At 40.7% G+C, this 15,416-nt stretch overlaps 1 protein-coding gene across 1 annotated transcript in view; it reads left to right on the forward strand.

The window, feature by feature from the left end:
- Window positions 1–13,740, forward strand: part of LOC143292462 (xylosyltransferase oxt-like) — a 72,017-nt gene extending 58,277 nt beyond the window's left edge. Inside the window, exons 5-12 of the mRNA XM_076602754.1 lie at window positions 1,331–1,500; window positions 2,026–2,228; window positions 3,361–3,658; window positions 5,156–5,332; window positions 5,827–5,932; window positions 8,254–8,591; window positions 8,902–9,216; window positions 9,844–13,740. Of these exons, the coding sequence (XP_076458869.1) occupies window positions 1,331–1,500; window positions 2,026–2,228; window positions 3,361–3,658; window positions 5,156–5,332; window positions 5,827–5,932; window positions 8,254–8,591; window positions 8,902–9,216; window positions 9,844–10,185 (1,949 nt within the window). The 3' untranslated portion in view covers window positions 10,186–13,740. The remainder of the gene's footprint in view (window positions 1–1,330; window positions 1,501–2,025; window positions 2,229–3,360; window positions 3,659–5,155; window positions 5,333–5,826; window positions 5,933–8,253; window positions 8,592–8,901; window positions 9,217–9,843) is intronic.
- The last annotated feature ends 1,676 nt before the right edge of the window (window positions 13,741–15,416 follow it).

A 15,416-nucleotide genomic window follows, 5' to 3' on the forward strand; every position in this document is an offset into this window, starting at 1 on the left:
CGTGTGTTTGAGTACGCAGGCGTTTGTGTGTGTTTGCATGTGTGTACAAAGAGGCCAGGTTGTGTTGAGCACTGTGAGGTCCGTGCTTGATCACTTTATGGCGTTCTTTGCATAGACAGCTGCAAAGGCCATCCTCCTTTTCCCTCTCCTACTCCTTCTCCTTCACTGTCCGCTCTGTGAAGAGTCATGGAGAGCTGCACTGAAGAACTGTTCACCAGACTCAACCAGCTCTGTCAGCTGTATGTCAAAGCCTGGGTCTCTGCAGATTGTTTTCCCTTCCATTCTGCAATACTGTCAGTCCATTTTTTGTTTCTGTCAGCCCCTCTGTCTCCCTCCTGCTACAGTTTCCAGAAAGATTGCTTGTTACATGGCCATGCCAGTGTACTGATATCAGCAGATTCCCATGGTCCTGTGTGCTGTTTGATGCTGGCCCAAATGAGGCCATACCACGTGTGAAAACTTGAGAAAGATATTATTTTCAAAATAATATTTAAGAGTTTTTGACGATATTAACAGCAGTAAATTCTCTAGACAATGTGCAACACAGTTAGATTTAATCAGCATGCTAGTCAAAGTTGATACTTTCCTTAGAAAAATCAGTCATAGCATAGAGAAGAAAAGTTGTCTCCTGTCTCACCATGTCCCGCCTTCATAATGACCCCAGTTTGGATCTTCCTTCCATCCCCTTATCTGCGGTGAGGTTTTGTCCGTGTTTTCAATGTCAGCAGATTCATGGGGTCTGTTGCTGGCAAGACATAGTTGGTCTGCACACAGCAGGTCAGGCCCCCACTTAAAATCAGACTCACACAGCCAAATGAATATAATCAGTATAGTGCTTAACAGGTGGCGTCCAATGTGTGTGTGTGTGTCTGTGTGTGTCTGTGTGTGTGTGTTGAATCAACTGTACTGTTGAACATTACTGAAAAAATGTGTGCTGTGCATGGTCTCCTCTAGTGGGTGACCCACAAGTTACCCATTAGTGTGATAGCTTCCTGTAGACTGTGAGAGTGGGTATTTCTTTGTGTGACTGGAATCAGGATAAATGGCTATCAGCTGGCAAAAAGCAGCAACACCAATAACAGCAGTAAAATCCCCTGTCTCACTGTCTTCATGACTGATATTAAGAGTGACACTGACATATTATTTCCACTGTTAAGATTGACTGGTGCAGTATTTCCTGAATTCTTTGATTAACTTGAACGCTGCAGTGTTCTTTGTGACCTCAAGATGTGTATACTTAATTAAGTGACTGAGGTGTGTCCTTTTATGCACCAGCGGATGTTACACAATTACATACCTACTGTGTCTGCATGAACCTGTCCATTTTCAGAGACAGTGCGGCAGCCAGCCCCACTGACCCCCAGCCGGGAAGAGCCTGAGGGGGAACAGGTGAAAATTGTCTTTGTCTTGACGCTGAACGGCCGTCAGGTGCGACAGGTGGTGCGGTTGCTACGTACCATCTATGACCCTCACCACTACTACTACATCCATGTGGACAGTGTGAGTAGTGGACATTTGTGTACATGGTTTACTCTCATTAGCAGTCCACCTTTCCTTCTTTCTATGATTCAGTGTAGATGTGTTTGATGGGACTTTTCCACGTGTCTGTGTAGGTGGGATCGTTGTTTTACTTTGGCATGCACAAACATGCAAGATTTCCTTCTCACACCAGTAAATCCAGAAGGATTTGTGGGAGATTTTTTAAATTTTTTTTTAGATGTGGTGGTTGTCTGAAGAAAATTTGTTATTAGTGTTTATTTAATAGACAGGCACTGTCTTTTTCTTTTCTTCTTTTTCTGTAGTTTAAAATATGCCATAGTTCATTAATTTTCATTATTTAAACAAAAAAAATGAGGGGAAGAAAACACTGCAGATTTGTTTTGATCCTATGCTTTTCACTCTTATTTTTGTACCTTTGATTGAAGTGACCATGGTTACGTGACTTTTTATCAGACGAACAAGAGGAAACTGAATAGATGGGGCAGGGCTGATCGTCAAGTCAGTCTGATTTATATTTGCTGACAGAGACAAGAGTTCATGTACCGAGAGTTGCTGCCCCTGGAGCAGCGGCTGGACAATGTGATGCTGACACGCAGGCGCTTGGCCACCATCTGGGGTGGGGCCAGCCTCCTGCAGGCCCACCTGGCCTTCCTCACCGAGCTCATCAGCAAGGACGACTGGCACTGGGATTACTACATCAACCTCAGTGAGAGCGACTACCCCATCAAGTGAGTGCCCATCCACCCTGGATTGTTGCACATGCATAGATAGGTAGGTAAGCATATATATATATATATATACTGCTGTAGATGAGTATGTAGGTAGGTACGTAACTAACTAGATGATAGATGGATATTTAAGGTTTACCCCCCTAGCCCCACCCCCACCTCCAACAAACTACAATATATGGAGCAAGCACAGCCCTCGGCAGCCAGTGTGATCACCATATGTGTGATATGTTGCATGAGTCATCCATACAAAAAGGACATTCTGTGGGTGCAATATTATTTTATCTTGAAAGCAATCACATAGTATATATAGCAATAACATATACATCTTCCCTCAATGCAGCATGTGCACGCACGCACGTGCACTTTCATATATGTATATGTAAACTGAGAAGTGTGTTTGCGCTAGCATATGTATATAAACTGAGAACAGCAAATGAAAACAAGAACAGGAAATTAATTTCGCAGTCTGCTGAATTTAGCAAAAATAGCAACAACAAAACCAAATGTTTAGATTGTTGATAGGAGAAACAGTAAATGAGGAAAAGATGTGAATCTATAACATTCATGGACATCCTCTATTACGTACATCACTTTTTCATTGGGTCCAGATGTTTCTTCCATTAAATTTTGATAGACTCTGCACATTCCCACCATGAAGGAATCCATTTATTTTTGTTTTCTATAAATGAATATATATTATTTGTATGTTTGAAAGATAGAGATTGACAGAGAGAGAGAGAGAGAGAGAGAGAGCTAAAGGAAAGATATGTATCAGAACATTCATGGACAGCCCACTGCGAGCGTCAAGTTTCTTCCACATCTGGATCTTGTCATACCCATTAGCCCCCACTTCCCTTTCACCATGATCCCAAACCCTCCCCTGCCCTCCTGAGACAGGAAAACATTATGACTGCACAGTCCCACTGTGAAGGAAATCGTTTGGTTTTGTTATGCATTAATGAATATGTGATTTGTCGATATGAAAATGAGTGGGAGACACAGACAGATACATACACACATGCATGCATGTGCACACACATTCTTTCTTTCTCTCTCCCTCTCTCTCCTGCTCTCTCTCACTCACTCACAGAGTGAAATCTGAACTTTTTAAAAACATTTTTTTTTACAGGACAGTGACACACCTCACCCGATACCTCACAGCCTACAAGGGCCTCAACTTCCTCAAGTCCCATGGAAAAGACACGCCCCGCTTCATCAAGAAGCAAGGGTTGGATCAGACGTTCTACGAATGTGAAAACCACTTGTGGCGCATTGGCCATCGCTCTCTTCCCTCTGGCATTCGCGTAGATGGGGGCAGTGACTGGATCTGTCTGCACCATGACTTTGCCCGCTACATTGTCACAGAAAAGGATGGCCTGCTGGAAGGGTTAAAGGCACTGTACAAATACACACTGCTACCAGCAGAGGTGAGATTGTCCAGGATGAGCAGTTTGGGTGTAGGTACAGGGCATGGCGAGGGAGGGACAAAGTGACTTGACACTGGGTAACATGTTGATGCCTTGCCTTCATTCCTATGCATATATTCCTGTACAGACAAGTTCTCCTCTCCAATAAATACACACCTAAGAAGAATGATGATGATATGGATGGTTATGTGATGCGTTTCCTTTGTCAGGATCTAAGTGCTTTACAAACATGGTCATTTGCACAACAGCCTGCATACCTGGGTAGAGCAGACTGACAACTGCAATTGGGCGCTCAACATTCATTTTATCTGTCATTCAGTCGGGTGTCAGTCTTGCGCATACACACACGCTCACACAGACTTGTAACATTTTACGTGAACGAGTGTTTTTTCTTTATCTACCCCACCATATAGGTATGTTCTTGTTTTCAGAACCACCAAACACTGATATGGATTACAGGATCTTTAACATGTGTATTTGATTTTCTGCATGTATATACATACAAAGGGGTTTCAGACACTAGCAGGTCTGCACATATGTTAACCTGGGAGATCAACAACAAAAAATCTCCACACTTTAGCCACCTGGTGTGATGGGGATCAAACTGGGAAACTTAATGTTGATGTCAGTGTTTCTGTGATGAAATGACAGATCCATCTTTCATTAACAGTGTTTCTGTGATGAAATGACGGATCTATCTTTCATTCATGGTGTTTCTGTGATGAAATGACAGATCTATCTTTCATTAACAGTGTTTCTGTGATGAAATGACAGATCCATCTTTCATTAACAGTGTTTCTGTGATGAAATGACAGATCCATCTTTCATTAACAGTGTTTCTGTGATGAAATGACAGATCTATCTTTCATTAACAGTGTTTCTGTGATGAAATGACAGATCCGTCTTTCATTAACAGCGTTTCTGTGTTGAAATGACAGATCCGTCTTTCATTAACAGTGTTTCTGTGTTGAAATGACAGATCTATCTTTCATTAACAGTGTTTCTGTGATGAAATGACAGATCTATCTTTCATTAACAGTGTTTCTGTGATGAAATGACAGATCTATCTTTCATTCATGGTGTTTCTGTGATGAAATGACAGATCTATCTTTCATTCACGGTGTTTCTGTGATGAAATGACAGATCTATCTTTCATTAACAGTGTTTCTGTGATGAAATGACAGATCCATCTTTCATTAACAGTGTTTCTGTGATGAAATGACAGATCTATCTTTCATTCATGGTGTTTCTGTGATGAAATGACAGATCTATCTTTCATTCATGGTGTTTCTGTGATGAAATGACGGATCTATCTTTCATTCATGGTGTTTCTGTGATGAAATGACGGATCTATCTTTCATTCACGGTGTTTTCTGTGGATGAATGTACTCTGTATCATCTGATATTTTATTTATTTCTTGTGTGTGTGTGTGTGTGTTACGTGTGTGTGTGTGTGCATGTGTGGGTGCGCACGTGCATGTGTATGTGTGATTTCAGTCCTTTTTCCACACGGCCCTGCAGAACAGCCGGTTCTGTTCTGACTCTGTGGACAACAACCTGCACCTGACCAACTGGCGGCGCAAGCAGGGCTGCAAGTGTCAGTACAAGCACATCGTGGACTGGTGTGGCTGTTCTCCCAACGACTTCAAGATCACAGACCTCGAACGACTCATGGTCAGAGCTTTCATGGGTTGGGGGTGGGGGTCAGGGTGAATTTTTTTGTACGCTTGTGTGGTTTGAATTTCCTCCTGCCCCACCCCACCCCCTTGGAATTGAAAACAGGAAGGGCTCACCACTGGGTCAGAAAAGCAGCAGTGTTTGTGTGTTCAGGTGGTTTTGGATATCTTGTTTCTGGAGTTAATCTTTGATCATCTCTATCTTAGCCTCAGCTGATTCATAAAACTGTTCATCATGATGTAGTTTTAGAGAGCAGGATTCACTGTTTGTTGAACACATGTGAACATGAGTAAGTAGTGTTAGTTTGTTGGTATTAGTGCTAAAGAAATCCGTAATTTGTATGTGTTTGACAGTCTGTGTATTTATTTTAGTAAGTAAATTGAGTTTGATTTTTTTTTAAATTAAAGAATGTTTGATTTGAAAAATATGATGGTAGAAGTGATTTGAGAAAAGTTATTTCATCTATCTTTCTTTTCCTTCTTTTTCCTCAGAAATATGAAGAGAAACCTCTCTTCTTTGCCAGAAAGTTTGAGGCTGTTGTTAGTCAGGAGATAATCAACAGTCTGGATGTCTACCTGTTTGGTCACCTTCAGCAAGGTAGGTAGATAGGACTGTTCATGTAAATGAAATGCCTATCTTTCTGTGACATGTGTTGTGATGCTGGTGTGGGTTACTGTCGTGTAGTGGAAAGACTGTTCATGTAAATGAAATGCCTATCTTTCTGTGACATGTGTTGTGATGCTGGTGTGGGTTACTGTAGTGTAGTGGAAAGACTGTTCATGTAAATGAAATGCCTATCTTTCTGTGACATGTGTTGTGATGCTGGTGTGGGTTACTGTCATGTAGTGGAAAGACTGTTCATGTAAAGGAAATGCCTATCTTTCTGTGACATGTGTTGTGATGCTGGTGTGGGTTACTGTTGTGTAGTGGAAAGACTGTTCATGTAAATGAAATGCCTATCTTTCTGTGACATGTGTTGTGATGCTGGTGTGGGTTACTGTCATGTAGTGGAAAGACTGTTCATGTAAATGAAATGCCTATCTTTCTGTGACATGTGTTGTGATGCTGGTGTGGGTTACTGTCATGTAGTGGAAAGACTGTTCATGTAAATGAAATGCCTATCTTTTTGTGACATGTGTTGTGATGCTGGTGTGGGTTACTGTAGTGTAGTGGAAAGAGCTGGGTGAAAATAGTGTTATTTTTTTCGGGAGTGAAATGTTCAAGAAAGTTGTAAATGTCATCAAAAAATGTATTATATAAGTTCATATATTTTCATCAGATATTGTTTTATTTTGTGACTGAGTCTTGGAGAATAAAAAATACACTTGAAATTATACTACCAAAATGCTAATACTTTATGTCTTCTCATGTTTAAGTAAAAAGCACTTGCAGATTCTTACCACAAGAGATTGTGGGGGTTTTTTTGTGTGTTTTTTTTTTCTCAAGGCCTGACTAAGCGCGTTGGGTTACGCTGCTGGCCAGGCATCTGCTTGACCGAATGCAGTGATGCCTCCTTGAGCTACTGATACTGATATTTGTATTGTGAACCTAGCATCTTGGAGGATGGAAAGTTTGACAAAGAATGGGTTTTTGACGGGTACATGACTGTGGATGTATATGTATATCAAGTACACAGGGTGTGGTGTGCCATTTGAAAACAGGTGTACAGACGCTGATCCCTGTGAATGAAAAAGTAGCGTTGTTTGGTACAACAAAAATGGATATCCCAGATCATGAAAAGAGAAAAAAAATCATCACGACTCTGTTGACAGCAAAACTGTCCATTTCTAAATTCAAATATGGTAAGTGTAAGAATTTGTATCATCTTTGAAACCGAGCTCAAATTACATAAGATGTGATCTGTGTCTACCAAGATACCCGAGCACTTATACAGATCCACAAAAAAAACTCAAGTGGTCAATTTAAATGTGTACATTTAAAGAAGTTCTGTAAAACTAATGCCTCCATAGAGAGAGAAAAAGAGAGAGAGAGAGAATGAGATCGTGTCTACCTCGCCTCTTTCAGACATTGTGCATGAAACTACCATGTATGTGACTTTATATGTTGCATGGCCTTGACAATGTTTGAGCATGACAATGGTAAGAAGACAGATTACAGGGGGAAGAAAGAGAGAGAGAGAGAGAATAAAGAGATGAGAGAAGAAAAAAAAAAGAGAGAAAGAAAAGACAACAGAAAGGAGAAAAATGAGGATGGAAGGAACAAAAAGAAACGACAACCAAAATGGGGGGGGGGGGGGGAAGCAGGAAAGAGCTTTCCAAGTATGCTGAGACTATCCTGCTCATTTGCAGAAATTTTAGGCATCCACTGATTTCTCAAAAAAAAAGAGAAAAATTAAAAAAAAACAAACAAAAAAACAAACAAACAAAAAAACAGGTGTACAGCCCAGTACTTTATTTATTCTATTATTTTGTTGATGAGTAATAAATATGGCCATATTGCTGGTTTGGTTTCTGCACAGATATTTCAACCATACCCCTGAATGGTCTTCACAAGCAACATGATGGCAAAATATTTGTGTTCAGAACTGTGGCATGGTTGTTGGTGATATATTTGTTTGCCACAGGATACAGAATGTGAACTACAGATGTGTTGAGATGTGTATAAATAACTGGGCACAGATAGAGAATAATTATAAAATATGAGACATGTATGACTGAGAAGTTTCAGTCTTAGTTTTGAGGAGGCATCAAACCATGTGGACTGATCCATATATGCTACACCCCATCTGCTGTTGGAGGGGGGATGTGTGGGGGGAGGGGCAGGGGGGGGGGAGGCAGATACTTACCCTTACATAAACTCAACACACCGATCAGAAATGATGGAGAACAAGATAGACGATGATAATGGATGTATGACATGCTGGTTGTTGACCCCTTTTACCTCCCCTTCTCTGACAGGGCTGACAGCTCTCTCCAGCTACTGGCAGAATGAGTTCCATCACCTGGACACCCCACCCAAAAACAGAGACACCCAGCTCACCTTCTACCACTCCTTCATGCGCATCGCAGCAGACCTTCTGCCCCGCCACCAGCCAGACAGCGGCTTGCGGCCACTGAAACTGCTGGAAGTGAACCTGTTCCTTGAGGGAGACCACTTTCACGGACTGCTGGTCCTCTTCACGGCAGAGGTGCTGAGCACGGGTCGGGAGGTGACGCTTGAGACCCACGTCCACCCCAAGCACTACTACTCCGTCCTCGACTCCAAGGGACCCATGGCTCGCATGCAGTTCCTGGAGGTCAGTTCACTGCTTCAAGTCACTGATGTGTCTGAATGAACAAGCACGGTAGCCAAGCGGTTAATGCGCTGTATATCCACCCCAAAGGTTTTCCGTGATCAGAATTATGGCAGCATCTGTTGGTTAAGGATGAAGATTTTTGGGTTTTTTTTTCCTGATCTCCCATGCCATTATGTGCATTCATTGCGATTCTTTAATTAACTTTATTCCAAAACGATGGAAAATGGAAAGGAAATATTGTTTTGTTGAGTTTATTTGTTATAGATTTGTGTAACTTTATTGCCAGCTGTCTGGCCATTTTCTGTTCCAGGTGGGTTCAGACTTTGACCCCAAAGAACTAATTTTTCGTAACTATGGCCGACTGCTTGGGCCATATGAGGATTTGACGCTGCGCCATGTGTGGAGCCCTGGCAAAGAGTTCACAGTGTCTGTGGCCTGGATTGATCCTACCAATGTCATCGCTGTGTCCTATGACATCATGATCCCTGGAACCACTTTTGTGGGGTCACACAAACCCTCTCTAAGCCGTCCTTTGCGTCCTGGTGTGTGGACTGTGAAGCTGATGCTGAACATGACTGTTGTGGCGGAGACACAGTTCCTGGTCACTCCCATTACCTTCTACCAGGTGAGTTCACCTGTGTTCCATCCATGTTCCTAAGTGATGTTGGGGGTGGGGTGGGGGGGTGCGGGGGAGACCGCAGTATCTGTCGCTCATGTGGTTGAAATAGTGCTATGAATGGGCATGTTGAGGATGAAAGTGGGTTTGAGGAGCTTCAGGTGTTAGGGGGAGTCAGTATGTACACATGTCTCCATCCAGGTGCCAGATGATCTCACTGTATGGTGTATGTTCAGGGCATATTTTTGTCATACTTTTTTTTTGTCAGGGAAAGTTATATCAGTGGTTGTTTTCTTACTGTGAAAGTGTTCTAATGCCTGGATGTTCATGTTCAGGGCAAGTTTGTGAATGTGTTCCTTATATGTGGTTGTGTGTTCTCAGGGCAAGTTTGTGTCAGTGACTGTGAATGTTTTCCTTATGCCTGGTTGTGTGTGCTCAGGGCAAGTTTGTGTCAGTGACTGTGAATGTTTTCATTATGCCTGGTTGTGTGTGCTCAGGGCAAGTTTGTGTCAGTGACTGTGAATGTGTTCCTTATATGTGGTTGTGTGTTCTCAGGGCAAGTTTGTGTCAGTGACTGTGAATGTTTTCCTTATGCCTGGTTGTGTGTGCTCAGGGCAAGTTTGTGTGTGTTTTCAGGGGCAGCCCATTTCTGTCAGCGCAGCCCAGCGCAGTCACGCTGGCCCCCCGGGGCTGTACATGGGCAAGGACTTCTCTGGCCTCCGCTCCTACCTGAAGGTGCCTCCCAGCCCCCAGCTGGAGGAGGAGGCTGTGGCCAATGCCCGCAAGGTGGGCCGGGACCTGGAGCTGTGGGTGGACAGTCTGGTGCCTCTCTTCTGGGTCACCAAGGACACCTGTTCCTTGGAGAAGCTGGAGCTGACTGCTGTCTCCCGCTGTCGGGAGACCCCGTGGAGTTCGCGTTCCCCCGACCCCAAGTCAGACATTAACACCATTGGGTCCAAGCTGGCCTTTGGGAGATGACCCATGTCTTTTGTTTAGTCCACTGAGAGAGAAAGACTGATCAAAGAGAGAAAGCTTGAGACAGAGTGAACAAGCAAGAGAGTTTTGAAGATGAAGGCAGGTTACTATAGTTTGAGGGAGGTATGCATTTATCTTTTAGAAAAAATGCGGAGGAAAGTAAGCACTTTGTAGTCAGAGAAATACAGAGGGAAGTATGCATTTAACTGTCTGAAAAGAGTAGAGGGAGTATGCACTGAGCTGTTGCAGAACATATGTATCTTGTTGTAAAAGAATGAAAGGCTTGATTGAGAGAGAGAGAGGGGATGTAATGATAATCAGGAGGAATGAGAAAGCCAGGCAAGCTGTGGAAAAACACTTTATGATGATGAGGCTGTGCATATTTTATGTAAAAGTTAATCTTTTTGAGCCAGGGGAGAGGACTCTGTGTGTGTGGGTGTGGGTGTGTGCGTGTACGTGTGTGTGCACTCTCTGACTTTCACAAATCCAAAGTTTAACAAGACAGAATGGGTGCTATATCGTATGAAGCTGTGATCAGAATTGATCTGAATTGATAAGCTTACAGATACTGATCAAATGTGAATGCATTTATATTGTATTTCTGGTGAATAGACTGGTGGGCATAAGGAATTGTTGACAGTGTTCCTGTGAAAATCCCAAACCTGTTACTGACCAGTGCTGTGTGTATTCACTGACTGGGGATGTGTGTGAGGATTGCTGTCTTCTGGACCATTTTTTGTTTGTTTGTTTGAATAGAACCCATTGCTTTTCCAGCAGTATTTTTTCTTTATATATTTTATCCTGTTTGATTTATTTACTTGTTTGTTTGCTTATTCATTTCAGCAAAGACTGGGACTTTTTGTTTGTATGTTTCCCAAAACGTGATTTAGAGGAAACTGAAATGATTAAAGCATGCATGGAATGACCAGAGAAGAGATGATTATTTTTATTTATTTATTTTTTTTTTAAAAGAGTAGTTCTGTCTTTTTTTTAGAACGATTACAGAAGCAGAAACTATGAATACCCTTGTTGCTTGCACAGCCATGTATGTTAATGTACACAGGGCACACAGTGTTGTCATTGAAGAGGAACATGCCATCATGTTCACTGTTGAGAGTGAGGACTCGGGAACACTCAGCAACTGGGTCACAGGTCAGGTCACCGACTGGACACAATTCAACAATCTGACTGGAGCAAACTTTGTGGTACTCTTTTATACTGGAAAACAAATGGTGTGCATTTTCCAAAGTGAGGTTGCTTTGGTTTAATGGGTGTTCTATCAACAGTATGCATACATGTATGTACGTGACTTGCATGTCATGATTTATGATCGCCGGAGAGTCTACTTTTTAGTCTAGTACCACCGACCGTTTGCCTTACACGAATGCAGCAACGATAATCAGCACCACCAGGATGGCGGTCTTGGTGGATGCTGTAACATTATGCAAACTTGGCCTTCACATGACTCACCTGTTTCCTTGACCATAGGCAGAATGCCAGAAAGTGTGGTGTGTATTGTGTGTGCTGATCATTGTTTCATTTTGAAATCAAAACCATTAATCTGACATCTGCTTTTCAACAGGACAAGTTGAGGGCACACAAGTTGTGAGTGTAATAACAGATCTTTGAAATCATTTGGCTTTATATTTTCATGAAATGATTCCTGTAATGACTTCGTATGTGATGTTATGCCTGTTATATCTAATGTTGGTCATATCATTGTTATTTGGGGAACATTAACACTGTTTATAATGTGTGTGTGTGTGTGAGTGTATAATAAACTAATGGTGTTGGATAGATTACAGATGATGATGTGAGATGTTGCACATAATCACAACTGCCTACGATGATTGATGCTGATGTCAGACTGTCCCACAGCTGTGTGTTGCCATGGTTATCATGTACTGCAGTCCCATTACTGTCTACCTGTAGTTTGGTGAAGGCTGTCTGTAGATTCCATAGATGTGAAAAATCTTCATTAAAAAAAACAGGGAAGGCATTTTTTTTTTATATGAGCATAAAATTTGTTCTGGAAGACTGGGGCTATCTTTCATTCTTTTTTTCATGTGACATAATGTCATGGTTTTGTCAGGACATCAATGAAAATGTACACAGCAATCTGTCAAGCCAAGAAATGTGCGCTACAGGACCTTTTGCAAGTGATTGGTCTGACCTGTTGCACCTGAACATACTTCTGCTGACACCAGCCTAGCTCACTGTTGGTATGGTCCACTGTCCAGCAGTCACTGATGTTCAGTCAAAGATGCACAAAGACTTTTGACTGCTGTTGGCAGCTATGTTTTTTAAATGATCACTTTTGTTCAGCACAGATTGTGACATATAAACGGAGACAGTAGAAACAAAACCTTTGCCCTGGACATTCTTTCTGACTGAAAAAGACTCCCTTCAATTTTATTAGGAGTATTTTTTCTTTACAAAAGCCACAGTCAGCTTCTACGCAAAGGGATGTGGATGAGGAACATGAGGAGGAGCTGCCTCTGTGTGTGTGTGTGTGTGTGTGTGTGTGTGTGTATTGTCATCCCTGTTTGCAGGGTTTTCAGGGGTATCCACACGCAGCACAGCCAGGGTGACATCTTCAGGGTGCTGCACTTCACCAAGGTTTTCTGTTGTCTGCTGTAACACATTTGTACAGATCTGACAGAGTATTTAAATGACTGCTTACATGTACCACTGTATCATTTATGTGATACTTGTATCATGCTTGTGATATATATTTTTTGAAGCTTGTGGGTAATTATGAAAACTTGATTGTGACTATGTTGATGGGTTTGCTTTTTTTTTCTTTTTTTTTTTAAATGAAAAGTAATTCTTACTGTGGGTAAGGAAGCGTTTTGTAGCAAAATTATTGATACATTATCAGTCATGGTAAGGTAGCAGCATGATTATCTTTTAAAGGTTCTCTCACCCTCTTATTCCTATTCCAGTAACCCCTTAATGTTTATGTTTGTCTACTGTATTGCCATTTCCAGCTGATAAATAACATGGTCTGTACTTCATAACTGACAGTCCTTAGTCTGGTGCCAGTATATACAGCTGACTAGGGTTGCTTTACTTCCTTTTGTAGGTTTGATTTACTTGTGAAATGTGTGACAGTATACAGCTATGGTTATTTAAATTGTTTAAATAGTTTAAGTTTTACACTAGATGATATTAACAAGTTAATAAATCTATCATCTTTGACACTAGTTTTGAAAAATCGGGCACAAGTGTTTTCATCAGGTGTTTCAGTAGTATATACAGCTGTTTCTGTATTTTCCTCCCAGTTTTGTGAACCATTCAAAATTATTTCATCAAGCACTTAGTCTTTGCCAACAGTGGGGAGGGCATATGTTGTTCATCATTATATTTGTTCCATCGAACACAAATGCTAAATGTAGCATGCACTGGTGTACATTTCTTCATCCAGAACTCTGTACCAAAGACAAGTGTCTTTCACCCCTGTGAAATGCGTTGTTCAGCAACAGAGATGGAAAATATGAAGTTTATTAACAACTTTTTAAATGTAATATATGTAATGAAATATATGTAAGTTTTCAATTGATTGAAGTGCAGATTTATGTCTGTGTGAATGAAAATGTGTGTGTGAGCATTTGGCAGGTAGACAGTACTGATTCTCTGATCAACATCTCTTTTACAAAAACAAAAAACAGCAAAAAAAAGTTTTCTTTCCTGTAACTTCACCGGGAACATCTTCAAGTGAAGTAAGTTGTGTCATCCACACTCAGAAGCTAGAAGCAAAAAAAAACAACAAAAAAACAACAACAAGTGCCTTAATTGTATCTTGTGTTCAGTTTTGCATCCAATTTTGTTTCTTTATATGGCTTCCTTGCATGATCCAAATATATTTTCTGTTATTCTTTTGGAATTAATTGTATTTTCTTTTGTGGCTTGGATCCAACATTTTCCCAGATCAACATGGCTGCCAGGATGTATGGTACTGAAGAGGTGGCTAGAACTTTGTTTCATTTTCCGCACAACGTTGACAATAGCAACTACGAAAGCATGATAGAAAATGAAAGTAATGTTGTTGTTGATCAGCTGAAGTGATTCTGGTTATCCTGACGATGATTACATGCTACAAGGTACATCAACAGGAAGGGGGCAGGGCCATGTTTGAAGTGGGTATAGAAAAAACCCAATATTTTAGCTTGAAAATTTAATTTTGGGGTTTTCATTTACTTTGAAACCCTCCAGATGAAAGCTGAAAGCCTAAATATTACTTACAGTGAGCTTTTGTGTTGTACTATTGTGCGATAGTGTTTTTGGGTGGAAGGGTGTGTGTGTGGGTGTGGATGTTTATATATATTTCTTATGTTTAAAACAACATGATAGTAGAAGAAACATTCCACCCATAAAGTAAACAAACTTAATTTTCTTTTTTCTTTTTTCCAAAATATTTTGTGTGTTTTTGTGTGGGGGTTTTCTAAAAAATCTTAGTTATCTTCCCCTGATTGGGAGCTATCTCATCCTGTCTACATTGAAGTTACGATAATTGTATTGTCCATTCATTTTTCTCCAAGAAAACATATACATTTTCATACATTTGAGCATAATTGGGTTGTTGTTTTTATTTTTATTAAAAAAAAATTTTTTTTAGAGGTTGGTGATTATTTGGAAAATTCACAAATAGTTCCAGAAGTGAAAAGGTTAAGCATCACGAAGGATTGAAGTCACAAGTCAAAATGTGTGTCAAGTGGTGATTTCCTGAAAATACTTTGGTGTTGACCTTTTTATGAAAATGTATTAAAAAGCAAGCGCAATTGTTTGTGATAACATATTGAAGGGAGACAAAGGAGGCCACTCTATTTTATTCAGAGAATGATTTGAGCAAAGACCTTACAACCTAACTTCATAATGTCTATGAACGACCATTTTAAATCAACAGACAGATCAGTAGTAATTTGGCTTTGACCAAAACTATCTGGCAATGACCTAAATGCAGTATTTCTGTCATAAAATATGGTTTGTTGTGGCAGACATGACAACTGAAAAATTGATAGGTTAAAAGCATAACTCAGGCAGTTCCTTGATACTGGTCTTTCATTTATTTATTTTTAAAATAATTCATCTATTTATTTATGTATTCATTATTTTATCATCATTTAATCAAAAGTCAAAATATGAAATATGTTTGATTACAGAGGTACAAGCAACGCTAACAAACACACTAAGTGAGCAGTGGATTATGATATTGTTACACATAAATGGAATAA

The sequence above is a fragment of the Babylonia areolata genome, chromosome 18, assembly GCF_041734735.1.
Source record: "Babylonia areolata isolate BAREFJ2019XMU chromosome 18, ASM4173473v1, whole genome shotgun sequence".
Classification (NCBI taxonomy): Eukaryota; Metazoa; Mollusca; class Gastropoda; order Neogastropoda; family Buccinidae; genus Babylonia; species Babylonia areolata.